Source organism: Artemia sp. Qi Xiang Cuo, chromosome 10 (genome assembly GCF_049724085.1).
Source record: "Artemia sp. Qi Xiang Cuo chromosome 10, ASM4972408v1, whole genome shotgun sequence".
Classification (NCBI taxonomy): Eukaryota; Metazoa; Arthropoda; class Branchiopoda; order Anostraca; family Artemiidae; genus Artemia; species Artemia sp. Qi Xiang Cuo.
The window spans coordinates 71,187,574-71,201,431 of record NC_142803.1 but is presented as its reverse complement, the minus strand read 5'-3'; the positions used below and the strand labels follow the sequence as shown (position 1 = coordinate 71,201,431).

Sequence of the window (13,858 nt, the reverse complement as noted above, 5' to 3'; positions counted from 1 at the left end):
GATACATAAGGATTGGCTCAATTACAATTTTAAGGTTAATACACTCGAGGTATTCTTCGGAATAACTACTCACCGTAAACTTTAGGGAACCTAAATAATATCAAATGTAATATTGAAGAAGAAAAAAAATATTTTAATTTTTTTAAAGTCAAGGATGCCTTTATCACCCGGTGGGGTTTCAAGCAACAATAAACTAAATAGAAAATCGAAACTGATTGAATTCAATATAATGACTTTATTTTGTTTCTTGATTTGGATAACCCAAAAATTTTCAAACCTCAACTGAAGACTGTTCTGTAGTTTATATATATATATCTATACATATATATATACCTCTTCCACCTAACAATCCCTTTCCAAATCCCCAGCCATACAATACGGCATCAACTACGAGTAAACAGTTTCTTGTCATAACCGACAAAAATATCATTGACCTCTATGTCTTTTTCCCACACCCCTCTCACAAAATCTCTATCCCAAAACTTGCGACCCACACAAGACAACACCGACTATAGAAAAAGTTTCTTAGATTACTTCTTAGATTGCTAGTACTTATCTCATTAGTCAGGTCATACACTGCTTTGTATTCCTAGGCCCGGTCCTACTAGGGTATAAATACGTGTTATTTCATCATTAGTCACAGCTATATTGGAAGACATTTCCTTTCTAAGACAAGTAGAATTACAATAAATTACATATTTGGTCTTTTTTGTGCACTTGAAGTTTTAGCGTCTCTCTTTTTCTTTGAAGCCACGAGCCTTTCGATTTTACAGTTGAATAATTATAAAGAAAAATATTTAAGAACAGATACGGAATTCAGCAAACCTTGGCATAAATAACGCTAAATTATTTTTGCATTTTGATTTGTTTTCCAACTTTTTTTTCCTTGTGTAGTGACTTACCTTTCTTAGCTGATTTCTTCATACTTTGTCCATTAAGCTGACCAGAGATGACCTCTTGTAAGCGTTTTTCAACATCAACTTTCTTTTCGGCTTCCTCGCCTTTCGATTTTCCCGTTTGCTTCTTGGCTAACAAAGAGACAATTCCTCATTAATTTTGATTGCTTACTTACTATTCTCATAGCTAATATCTATATTACTTCATTACAAGGGGGAAACGTGTTAGGTTAAGTAGAAACCCGCTAAAGAGATAATTTCGAATTACCAGGGCCAGTGAAAATGCAATCGGATTGGTTGAATTGGTTAATTGGGATTATGCACAACTATAAATACCCTATAAATTACGAAAAATTTAGATTACAATTTCTAATGAACAAGCCCTCTATATACAGTTTTTGGGAGTAGGGGGGGGGGGGCAGTAAATTCAATAAAGACATCTTGGCGAAAAATCAGCCAAAAATTAGCTAAAACATATAGGACCAAACAGCTTACGAAGGCGTATCTTTCCTTTGAAGGTGTAATTATTTTGGGGATTAACACATAGTTGATGTTTCAATGTTTACGGATGAAAAGCGTTGTCAAATTTAGTTAATTAGTTTTGCTTATTTGTTTCACGGCTCAATGTAGCAACACTGACGGAGTATGGTATTGCCCTATAATTTCCTAATTTTGAAACAATCAAACGAAAAATCTTAGAAATTCATACTTTTCACTTGCGATTAAACCTAAAATTGGCCAAGGAAAAATACGTTTATTTGAGTGTTGTTTATGCTTTAAAGACAAATTTCCTTAAACAAAATTGATGTTACTAGGATTCAGTCACGAAGGTAGAATAGAATTGAATCAAATTTAAAAAAAATTCTTTCACAGCGCGGTTGCCGAATTTAAATTTTACGTCACAAATAGCACTAGTATATATAAATATCTTATCGAAAAAATTTGACCTTCATGTCAAACAAGATTCATTGACCTTCACGTCAAACATAAAACTAAATACATAGAAAAAAGATGAGTCAAAACTTAGTTAAAAGACAAAAAGAAAAAATAAATAGATAACAATAAAATTTGAGACTAGTTTTTCTAGCTATTATACAACCCCACAAAACTGGGAACAAAACTCTTGTGATATCTTTCATGTTTAGCGGGGATGGGAGTCAGTTTGGGGACTTTTTATGTAAATCTACGCAAAAAGTAAGTTCGGCTCCATTTTATACCTTATCCATTTTATACCTAGTGAATAAAGCATTCTCCTCGTATGTGCCTTTTAAAATAGCAGCCTCCGGATAGACAAAGGCCGTTTTTCTACTAGGACCAAAACAAACTTTGATAACACCATTACAGGCATATGGTGTGGATCAGTTATTTTTTTTGTTTTAATCGTTAATGAGACAAATTAAGAGGCATAAGCTATTTTCGTTGGATAGCTGAAGCATGAAAATAATCACAACAACTGAAGATGACAATCGGTAATAAATGTTGGTCAAAATATGTCAAAAATTACATTAGGCAACTTTGAAGGTTTTCCTGAAAGTCTATCAGGAAATGCCCGACGAAAAAGGTCAAAACAAAAGGGGAATGAAGGAGGTGTGGTGGCTAGTTTGACCACCTCAGGTGGGTTGATAATGTGACGAAAATGCAGGAATAGTATCAGTAGATGAAAGTATACCGAATCCATCTTCTACCTAATGATACTGCCCACGTTATTTAACAGTCACTAGTGACACTAATCTCACCAGGAGAGGGCTCACCCCCTCCATAATTGAGTCTTTGACTTGAGTATATTGACTGTAATAAACTAGTGGCAAAATAAATCTAACATAGCAGGAAAAAATCCCTTCCGTAGCGGAAAAAAAAACTTCACAAAATTGTCTTTAGTTCCTATTACAATTTAAGATTTAGTTTATCATTAGTTCACATTATTTATTTAAGGTTAATATAAGCTTAATATAATCAATATTAATACCAATTATAAAATAATTAACATATTTAAATGAGTTTCTATTAGAATTTAATCCTATTGAAACTGATTACCTGCTATTTATAGGCACACTAAAAACAAAAATTGAAAGTTAGTTCAATTCGCTCTTTTTCCATGAGCCAGATTTAGCACTAGCTTTTGCTTTATCAATAGCGTTGACTCAGTATAGATCGATGTAGCTCCCTTGATTTTTTTTTTTTCTTTTTTTTTCTTTTTTTTTTTAAGGAGACATCATATAAAACGCATGATTTTTAAAAAGAGATACACCTTATTCAGTCGCTAAATTAAGAGGCCCAGAGCTTTTTTAAAGGCCGAGATGGATGGGAAACCGTAACTCTATGCCAAAGTATAATCACCTACTGAACAAGTACTGACAAAACTCTCCAAAAGTGACCCCGCGTACCTCAGCGCCTCTAGACACAAAGTGCTGTACTACTTAATCGCTCTGAGCCAAAATACCGAGTGACCGGGATGAATTGTGCAACTACGGGTTTTAATTGCCAGGTTCGCATAGGTATACAAAGGGTCACCTTTTTGTGTGGAGAGGATAGGTTTTGTCAGTACTTGTTCCGTAGGTGGTTATACTTTGCTCTATACGGAACGAGATCAAACTTTCGAGATAGTCACACTAATCAAAAAAATGGAAAGATCCATAGGAGGCAACCTGATAAGGCCTAAATCACGCAAATAGCGCTTATAAACCAAGGGCTTGATAGATAAATTTTAGAGTTAAGGCAATAGTCTTGTCAAAGTAAAGAGTAGTGTTTCTGCCATACATTGTTTTCTTTATAGGAACTTCATATAGAAGTGGTGGTCGTAGAAACAAAATTTGAAGGGGTGATTATATCAATTGTTGATAGTTTTATAGCCCTTTTAAGGGTCCAAAACTATTGGAGGACAAACAGCCTACCTTTTCGACCCTGTGATTCCAAGGTTTCAGATAAAAAAATTTTAGAACCATACAAAAACATTTCACCCATTTGACCGGGATTGATCAAAAGGTCCGAAGATGGAGCTTCTGACTTCCAAGGGTGCAATGACCAACACAACCCCGAGAAGAAGAGCACCAAATAATGCACCTGACTCGTTCTTTTAAAATCAAATACAATTTTTAAAATATACTTAACACATAGAGGTTCCAAGTACAGGGTGTATCTAACTTACTATATGGTTTTCTGCTTGGCTTCTTTCGTAGGCACTGAGCCACGTAGCTTTCTAATTCTCGAAGCGTAGATGGCTTCAACGTTTCGAAGTCAATTTCTATTTCATCTGGGCTTGAATCCCGCAGAGCAGGCTCACGAGACTGAATAATATGAATGACTCTACCAAGTTTGTCACCTAAAAAAAGTCACATCCATGAAGAGAGCAACATTTACTGAAGCACCCTTTAAGGTTGCTCGACAATATTTTCTCAGTTGAGGTCAAAACACCACGGCAGTTGAGCCTACCCCTATATACGAAAATATGATGCACAAAAACCTCAGCCCTTACGAGTGGGTGGGCAGTTAATTGACACAGTGCTTCCAGATAATAGAGGGTACCTTTAACAGTTGCCTATTCAATCATGGCTTAAGAATTCTTTGATTAGAAGTCTGTGGTTATGAATAAGACCAATCCCCTTAAAAGACGGAAACCGTATAATCTTCCTCCGGGCTTTCAATCCGGTGAAGTGAATCCTTCTTTTTTTCCCTTCGACGATTATTTCAAGGATAGATCAAAAGGGTGAAATGGGCAAAAAAACATTGATATGCTGCTTAGTTTTTCTTCTAGTCCCAAGCAGATCTACATCTGGATATTCACGAATTATTTTTTTTATACAATTTAAGTTGAGGTTAGGTCATTTAATTTTTTGTGACTGAAAATTGTCAACAAACGGGAAATATGGATGTAAAAGGGTGGTCTCAAATGCTTCCAATCTAACGGAGATGCGGTAAACTTTTCTTTAAGTCTACACACTTTTGGCAATGCACCCATCTGTTCATCCCATTGAAATGGTACTCCACATTTTTCTCTATGAAATAACTCTTTACGAAGATGATGACCCCTAATTGGGCAACAATCCCAGAACGTCTAGCGAAGATTTTAGATTATAAAACGCTGCCACATGGGGTTATACTGGGTGTGTAAGGAGAAATTTTTCACTTTTCTTCCAGTTTGTCAAGTAATAATGTATAGCACACTATTGTAACAGTTTTTCCTCTGTGAAGATAATCAATCAAGATACACCCATGATCATGACAAAAAATAATCCCTGTCACTTAAGATGTACCAATATAAGTTAAAAATGTTTAGTCGAACACGCTTTTCATCTAAAGCTTTATTCGAAATGTCACAAATACATTTTTTGGACATATTAGTAGACTCTGCTATCTAATTTGACGGTAATGCTGAACCGATTGCAAATTTAAGTAATGTTGGTGCTGGAGATGGTAGTTTTTGGGCCCCCCAATAGTTCTTCGTCTCCCAAGCTCGTACGAGGACGTTTAAACTACCAGCCAAAATTTCACGCCGATTGTTACTCCCCATAATTTCCCTGAGTTCCCGTATGAAGTTTCCAATTCCTCTTTGTTTTGCCCAGTTATACTTTACTTTAAAACAATGAATTAATCACAGCTAGATACTCGATGCCAAGAGGGGCTTAAAATGTATAAGAAATATAAAGAGAGGTATGGCCAAATAGGGTAGCAAAAAACAAAAAATTCTTTTTCAACACAGAATTTGAAAACCACAGACAAGTTTTCCTCAACAGAATTTAGATTACAATTAGACAGCGCCAATGGAAACCTTATTAAAAAACAAAAAAAAAATGAAAAAGTATCAATCAAAGAAGTCAGGAAATAGGTTTGATAATTTCCTGTGTTCTTCCTACGGTCTAAAATCCAGAATTGTATGCATATCCAAATATGCAACCAGAATGTCTATAGGCTTAGAAGGAGAGGAAGGCGTGGCCTCCTCCAATCGTCCTACGGATGCACTAATACAAGGCAAAATCTGGTCTTCGCAATTTGCGTCATACCAATTAATGATTTTTTATAATTGATTAGGATAATTGCTTAAATAATCAGACTTTTTTATCATTTAAATTCAACAACTTATTTAATTGTTAATTATTAATTAAATTGTTAAATTCTGATCAATTGTTAAATTTAATTATATCTGTAAATTAGATTGATTAATTTGCTTGATTTGATAAAATTGATTGCTGAACTAACTAAATTGTTTTATCAATTAGATAAAATAACTTATTTAATTAGTAATAATCAATTAAATTGTCAAATTTTAATTAATTAACTGTTAAATTCTTAAGTTTGATTATTAAAACTTGTTTAATAAATTTATTTATATATTATGATTAATTAACAATAGAGCTAATCCTGCGAGGTAAATAATTTTTCTTTGCCTCTTTGACATCAATTTCTTTTTCTGACAAGCCCTATTACAGTATATTTGCTTGTTTTAGCGTGTGTTTAAATTGGACCTTGTTTAAAATACGAGTTTTCCTTTTGTTCTTCTTCTTTTTTGTATAGCGTATGTCGTATTTTTCTTTATAGTTTTTTTTAGGGTTTTTCTTGTAAATAAAGGAAAGTCGAATTTGAAATGAGAAGCAAAAACATTCGGATTTTTATTTTTGCATTAAAAAGTTATGTTTTTTTTAATTGTTCACTGTCTTATTAAAAATTTTACACGTTTTTAATAAATTTTTTATTTCAACCGCAAATAAAAAGACAATGTGGTTTAAGAAATCATTTATTTAGTCGTATGTAAGTAAACGAAATTGACAATTTTGTTATTCAATGGTTTTAACTTATTTAATGAAAATTCGATATTAACTTTAATATAAAATTATTTTTAGCTTTTGCTTTGTGTGCTACAAATTTTTCATAACGTTTTAATAACGCAGAAAAACACAATTTGAGAACCACTTGAAAGACAAGGTGAGAAACCTATGTGTAAACCTATGTGTAAACCCATGTGTAAACCTATGTGTAAACCTATGTGTAAAGAGCAACTAAGACTGAATATATGAGTAACACATAACTCAAAAGTCTAATATGAGCTAAACAAAATCTATTTAAAGTATGAAGAAAATTTTTAAAACTTGGCCCATGGGCCCATCTTAGGAACCTTAGGACATTTTAGGGCCTTGCATACCTTAAAACCGTAGTCTCCTACGATTTTAACTTTGACTGTTCCAAAATCATGAGCTTTTTCAGGAAGTGGTACATTTTCCCCAGTGTTGCACAAAATAATTTTTTTTTTTTATATTTTAATACCTGAAATGGTGATTTTAGAAGATTTTTCCTTTGGTTACTTAAAAATTATGAGGTTTTTAGGGCAGTGGCATATTTTAGTTGGTGCTGCCATGATCAACCGTGGAAAATAAAAAGGAAAAGCAAAAACTCAAACACTAAATTCATTTCTGAACGTAAAATCATTCAATGATTTTATGTGATTGATTCGATTAAACGTGATTTAACGCTGATTCTTTAATTTAAAAGTGAATTAAATTCATTTCAAACGAAAAAACTAATTCCTAGAGAAACTACACCTTCAAAGCAAAGCTACATCTTCTAGGGTATTTTAGCAAAATGTTTTAAGCCTAATCTTTTTGTTCAATTTTCACTAAGGTTTCTTTTTTTTAAATTGGCGCCCACTTATTACCAACAACTGCAGAGCTGTATATAGAGAAAAGGTTTTTTCCAATAAAAATTTAATTTACAGATTCCATTTTCACTGTCCTTGATTTTTCATATTATATATCAGTTACTAATGCATTAAGAATCATCAGCAATTGTGTTTAGGTTATTCTCTATTTCTAGATCATGAGCTTAAGAGCAGGGTTGTCGCGAGGGTTCGACTTTATAGAGATCCGTTTCTGGATTACGAGGACTCTCAGTTGTCCGAAAATGGAATAAATACCAGGTAGCTTATTTATATCCAAACTAAGCTGTCTCTTCTCATCATAAGACATAGGTTTGGCCATGTCTTCATCATCTGATTCGGGCGGTGCACTAGCCATCTTCTTTTGCCCAGAACTTGAACCTTTGGGTCGACCTTTTCCTGGGCCATTGGTGCTACCATTTGGAGCTTTTCGGGGCTAAAAGAAAATTATAACGATAGAAAAAAAAATCGAAAAAGTAAAATTTAGGTCACTAGTTTCTGCCTCAAAAAGTACTTTCGCAAGTATGTATTTCAAGATCTAGGGGGGGGGGGTAATTTTTTTGTTTTCCTTTTAATTGAAATGCTAAAAAGGCATTTTTCGAAATCTAGGGCTGGTGTGAAAAATTAGAGAGACGATTGAAGAATTAAAGACCATCAGTGTGACCATTTTGAGCTTTTCGGGGCTAAAGCATAAAAAATAGAAAAAATACAGAATAGAAAAAAAATAACAAGACAGTAAAATTTAGGCCACTAGTTTCTTGCCTCTAAACTGTTATCTGAGACATTCGATTTGAACTCACCCTCAAAATTGGCCCCTTTGCTATGCAATAGCCCTTTTATAAAATTACCCCAACTAACTCAATTTTTAGTTAAATAACGAACTCGAATTCAGTATAATGGAATTGTTAGTAACACAGTTGCTGCATCCCTGGCTCAACAAAAAGTAACTTTTTTTGGTCTAGATGACGTTACATAGTGGCTGGAACGTAAATGGAAGAGAAAAGTAACTTCGAATTTACTTTCTGTGTAACTTTTACTAAATATAGTTAGCGAGCATCTTTAGAGAAGTAAATGTGCAACATTATCATCATTGCTATTAATATCAGTTCGAAAGACATTGAAACTATTATTTTAATTAAAAAAAGATGAATACAATTGAAACTCGTGAAGATTATACCCTTAAAAACCTGATTAGCTAGTAGTTACTTCTACTAGTATTGTGTTGTTGTTAAATGTATTTTTGTGTTTTTTTTTCTTGTGTTACTCCACTTCATTTTCTGTATAGTGTATCAAAAATAAATTATTATTATTATTATTATTATAACCGTTCCCGGTGAATGTCACTTCAAGTAACTTCTCTAGTTAAAGTAAAGCTACTACATTTGGAACCTGGAATACGGCCAGTATTTTATGAATCTTAAGTATATGAAAACTAGCTGAATTAGCTGCGAAACACTGAACTTTATTTTCTTTATGCGGACAACAGTTTTTCTAGAATAATTCTTTTTTTCTTCTCCTGTAGGCCTACTATTAAATCTTGCAGAAACGAATAATGAGGAAACACCGACAATTTAGTGACACGAGCATGCCCTGAAGGCATTAAAGATATTTTGAATAATGAAGGTCCAGAAATTCAAGAAAGTTTCGAATTTGGGGGGGGGGGGAGACATAAGCGAGTAATCTTACCTAGGAAAAATGCGGAACATTGGCTCATTAATTATCTTTACAATAACATAATACCAGTTCGCTACCATTTGATACGGTACTATCTTTATACATTATTATCAACAGTTATCGGTAAATCATCGACAGTTCTTGGGGGAGGGTGTGCAATGTAGATAACGACAAAATCACAATCCCTTTGCATCTTACAAAGAACAAAGAAGTTAATGCAACAAGGGAACTTTAAAGACAGCCAATGGCCGAAGAATACTAGCTGATATTTTTTTCTATATATCTAACAGCCATCCTCAGCGAACTAGCGGTCTTGCACAAACAGTGAAGCAAAGAATCTTTATTCTTGGGTTTATTTATAGTTTCTTCATTTTCATCACAAGTTGAATTTTATCTCTGTATCACTGAGGACAGCTATTAGACATATTGCTGACATATTCAATTAATTTTTTTCTGCGATTCACTATCTCTAAAATTTCCTCAGGCCAGCCCGGTAAGTTATCCCAGTCAGTTAGTAACGGTAGCCTGTAGGCAGTTTAGTTATGGGTCATTGAAAATTAGCTTAATATATTGTTTAGATTTCCCAGCATGTGCATTAGACAATGGTATATTTTTCTTAAATTTTGGTATAATTAAGTCCAGTAACTGGAAAGCAGTAACTGGTAAGCAGTAACTGGTAAGTTACTTTGTATTTATGAAAGACATGAATTGCTTATGATTTTTCTCATTCATATAGAAATGATGCATGGAGACGCTTAAAATTACATTAACTGATGTCAATAGTATTCTAAGGTCTTTGACGCTGATCGTCAGTTTTGGAATAGACGAAACAAGTCATCGACGAACCTGATTGTTTTATCCCTAAAATTACAAAGAACAGTAGAAATTACTGCTTTCACTTGGCGAATAATGCTCAGAAGAAAGCCCTCCCTCCCTCTTCCGAAAATTTAAGATAGCCAGAGCTCATTCTGAAACTGATGAATTTTATTAGAATCTTATCTCGATTATCTAATTTAGTATAAAGACTATCTGCCGAAATCGTTTGGGAGTAGACCTGTTCTACGCCTGATAGAACGTCTGAGACAGTAATAATAAGGACTGAGAGGCAAACAAGGCACGCCCGCCTATGGTCTTAAGAAGGTTGACCAAAAATATAGAATTGATATAGGACCATTAATTTGCTTGAAATATGAGGCAGACAATTGTTCAAAACCATCTTTATCTTTCAAATAGTACCTATTTGTTGTCTAAGCTCACCCCCACATTCTGAGAAAATTTCAATTTTTCAAAACTTTTTCAAATTTTTTGGGTCACTTGCCCGAGACTCTGGGCGGGTGGGCGCCCCCAAATATTGTCCCAAATTCCTCTCTCAATTTAGCACTTGTTCACAGATGCCCACCGTCTCCAATCACTTTCCAAATAGTGAAAGTAAACAGTGAAGTTAAGAGACTTGAACCAAAATTATGGTACTTAGGAAAGCGCTAAATTAGCTGTAAAGAAAGAAGGCATAACTTGGCCCAGATTAGCCTAGAAAATTACACTTCAGAAACTGCATTTCTTATTAGAAACAATCCATTGTTTTGATTTTACTTTCTCGTTATTTTTTTCTCAATTTTTAATTCTACTTTTCAGCCTTTTTATTGTTTTTGAATGTCCTTTTTTGTTTGATTTTTCTTTCCTTTTTTTTGCTATTCCACTGTTGTTTACTATTTGGTTTTATACAAATTTTTTTCAAAATAAAATGTTGCAATAGACTACCAAAAAGATTTTCAAACTCATATTTAAAGAAACATATTACAACAGAAAGGATATTTCTGAATGCATATTTGAAATCATCAGTAACAGTTACATTAGAAACATAATAAAAATCACTTCAGAAGCATATTAACCATGTAGGCTACATTTACAATTTAAAATATAAAATAGTTCAAAATTTAGTGACACTTAAATTTTAAAGTACCTGTATGCGAAAGCTATACGTGATAGAAAAAAACTGCACCCTTGCACACGTGGGAGGGCGGTCAACTCCTCATCCTTGTTCCGCGTAAATCCAGGTCTTATATAGTACTCCCATCTATAGGTCTTATATAGTACTTCCATCTATAGGTCTTATATAGTACTCCACTCCATACATAATATGGAGTGGAGTACCCCAAAAATTGGTCAAAAGCCCCATTCTAGATAATTCGAAAAATAGTGGTAGGTGTGTTTTCATCTTTACCCCCACTCCATCACCTCCATTCCCGTTTTAACCCATTATATATTTTGAATATATGTTTTGATAATTACTCTTTTGAACCCCTCCCCCAAGATAAGAATAAAAGTCTGTTTATTAGGTGGGTGCTTATCAGTTTTTTGTTGTTTTTTGCCAATATGATATAATAAATTTATTTTATAAATTTAAGCTATAGATTATTGCCTTGCATTGAGTCAAGGCCTTTTATTCCCTTTGTGTCATGTTCAATATAGCTATGAATATTCATTCTAAGTTTAATTTTCCATTTTAAAAACGTCTAGCTATTATAGTACACTTTCCTCCATCCGACTGCTTGATAGAATTAACAACTATAGTACACATGCTTTCGCCATCATCTGAAACAACTTCCCACTTTTTGCACAGAATACGCTAAGGCCAAAACTTATAATAATAAAGGAAGAATAAATTTAAATAGCACCAATTTAAATTTAATATCTAATTTAAATAGATAATTTTAATAGTCCCCCCCTCAATTCATAGTGTTTTAATAGTTCAGTTTTTGGTAAAAATGTCATTGTTGCCCAGTCGCATTATATTTCTGAATCACGATGACAAACTTCGAAAGCGACCTTCTCCATGATGGTGTCAGGTTGGTCTCTTTTCGTTTAATCCCCCACGAACAATTTATCCCCCTACCCACAGGCAATTAACCCCTCGGGTAAATCCGCCCATGTGTAAAATTGAGCAGCCAAAGAGAAATTAGGATAAACAAAAAAGAATGAAGGGATTTTGAATATTTTATCTGCATTCTAGAATACCAATAAAATATACGGTGTAGAATGGCCTACAGTTTTACTTTCATACTTTTGTTTCTTTAATTTTTTCCCGTGTTTTTGGGGATTAAGGGTTGAGACATCATAGCAGGATGGGATAAACGCTAAAGAAAATAATTTGCTTACTTAATTGAAATAAAGGGCTCAGTCTATTTTAAATTTGCTTGGTCCTGACTTTTCCATATGATTTGAATTAAATTTAAAACAACGCACCCCTTTAACGCCTCTTCAGACGGGAAAATCTTCTGATGTACACTTAGTGGACACGTTCTTGACCGCAAGGGGTGAACTGGTATCATGTACTATAGATGTCCACGGGAAGTACTTACTCGTACTTCTTAGTCCCAGCGTGTATCTCTTTCATCATAGGGCACCACTTCCACATTTGCCACTTATATTTACAAATTACTTCCTTTAACATGTATCTTACCCTGTTATGATAATTCAGCCCCCCAAAATAAAAATAATAATACGAAAAAACAATATAGTACATTTAGCACCCTTTGGCTGCTCAATTTTACATGCAGGGGGAATTTTACATGGCATAACTGTGTTTTAAGGGGAGTTCCGGCAGGGGTGGGGGTCAGCCTAGAGCCCTCCGTGAAATACTCTTTTAGGCAATTGGCAGTTTACAGTAGACTTTTTAGAGCGGTCTATCACAACATGTGAACGAAAAAATAAATGAAGAAAGTAATAAAAAGAAACAATAAAAGGAACGAAAAAAGAAGGGATTTTGGAACATTCTATGTATATTCCAAAGTAAGGTAGAATATAGGGTGTAGAATAGCCTACAATTTTTATTTTCATACTTTAAATTCTTATTTTCCGCGTTTTTGGGGGGTTGGCGGTTGAGTTATAATAGCAGGATAAAATAAAGGCTAAAGGAAACAAAATTTTCAGCCACGGGAAAAACTCAAAAAATTGTAAAAGCAATTCTAACGCATAAGCAAAACTGAAAATGAGTCTAACCTTTGCCGCAGGAGGCTTTTGATCCCTTAATGAGTCAGATGTGGGTTTTGTTTCAGATGGTAGTGGTGTAGACAAGGCCACAGGCTCGGGTCTTTGACGCACAAACGCTTCCACTTCATGCGCGCTTCTTTGTTTACGCTTGTGTGCTTTTCTCAGTCGTGACTGTTCTGCAAGAGCATTAATCTGGTCCTGTATGAACCGAAGCTATAAAGGATAGAGATGTTAATACGAAAGAAAACGCAGTAGCTTAAAAAATTAGCATAAACTCAAAAGAAGACACAGTTTATTAGAAGTTCTTCACGTGGTTGAAACTAAAACTATTACGTGTTAAAGGTAGTTATTCGGTGAGAAAACCAAATTCAATTTTCAATTCAATCAGGTTCTATTAAAACCAATAGAAATAAATAAACATATATAAACTTCTCTATGCAAAAAACGCACGTTGAGTCCCTTAAAAGAAATAACGATTCCTCCTAATCACGCTTTACAACTCTCGCTTTACTCTTCAACGCAACCACATCCCTCCTCCATACAGTTCATTATCTAAGAGATTCCCCCTTTGTCCCCGAAAGCATAGCTACCTTAACCTTACAAAATAATAATAAATGAATAAAAAACACAAAATAAACCTATATAATAATGATAA

The 13,858-nt window shown here is 33.9% G+C and overlaps 1 protein-coding gene across 1 annotated transcript in view; it reads right to left on the bottom strand.

Annotated features, from left to right (window-relative positions):
• Positions 1 to 13,858, bottom strand: part of LOC148948123 (bromodomain-containing protein 2-like) — a 54,790-nt gene that overhangs the window by 1,647 nt on the left and 39,285 nt on the right. The window contains exons 9-12 of the mRNA XM_089095199.1: positions 13,213 to 13,416; positions 7,798 to 7,975; positions 4,042 to 4,215; positions 903 to 1,028 (exon numbers count right to left, since the gene is read on the bottom strand). Of these exons, the coding sequence (XP_088951325.1) occupies positions 903 to 1,028; positions 4,042 to 4,215; positions 7,798 to 7,975; positions 13,213 to 13,416 (682 nt within the window). The remainder of the gene's footprint in view (positions 1 to 902; positions 1,029 to 4,041; positions 4,216 to 7,797; positions 7,976 to 13,212; positions 13,417 to 13,858) is intronic.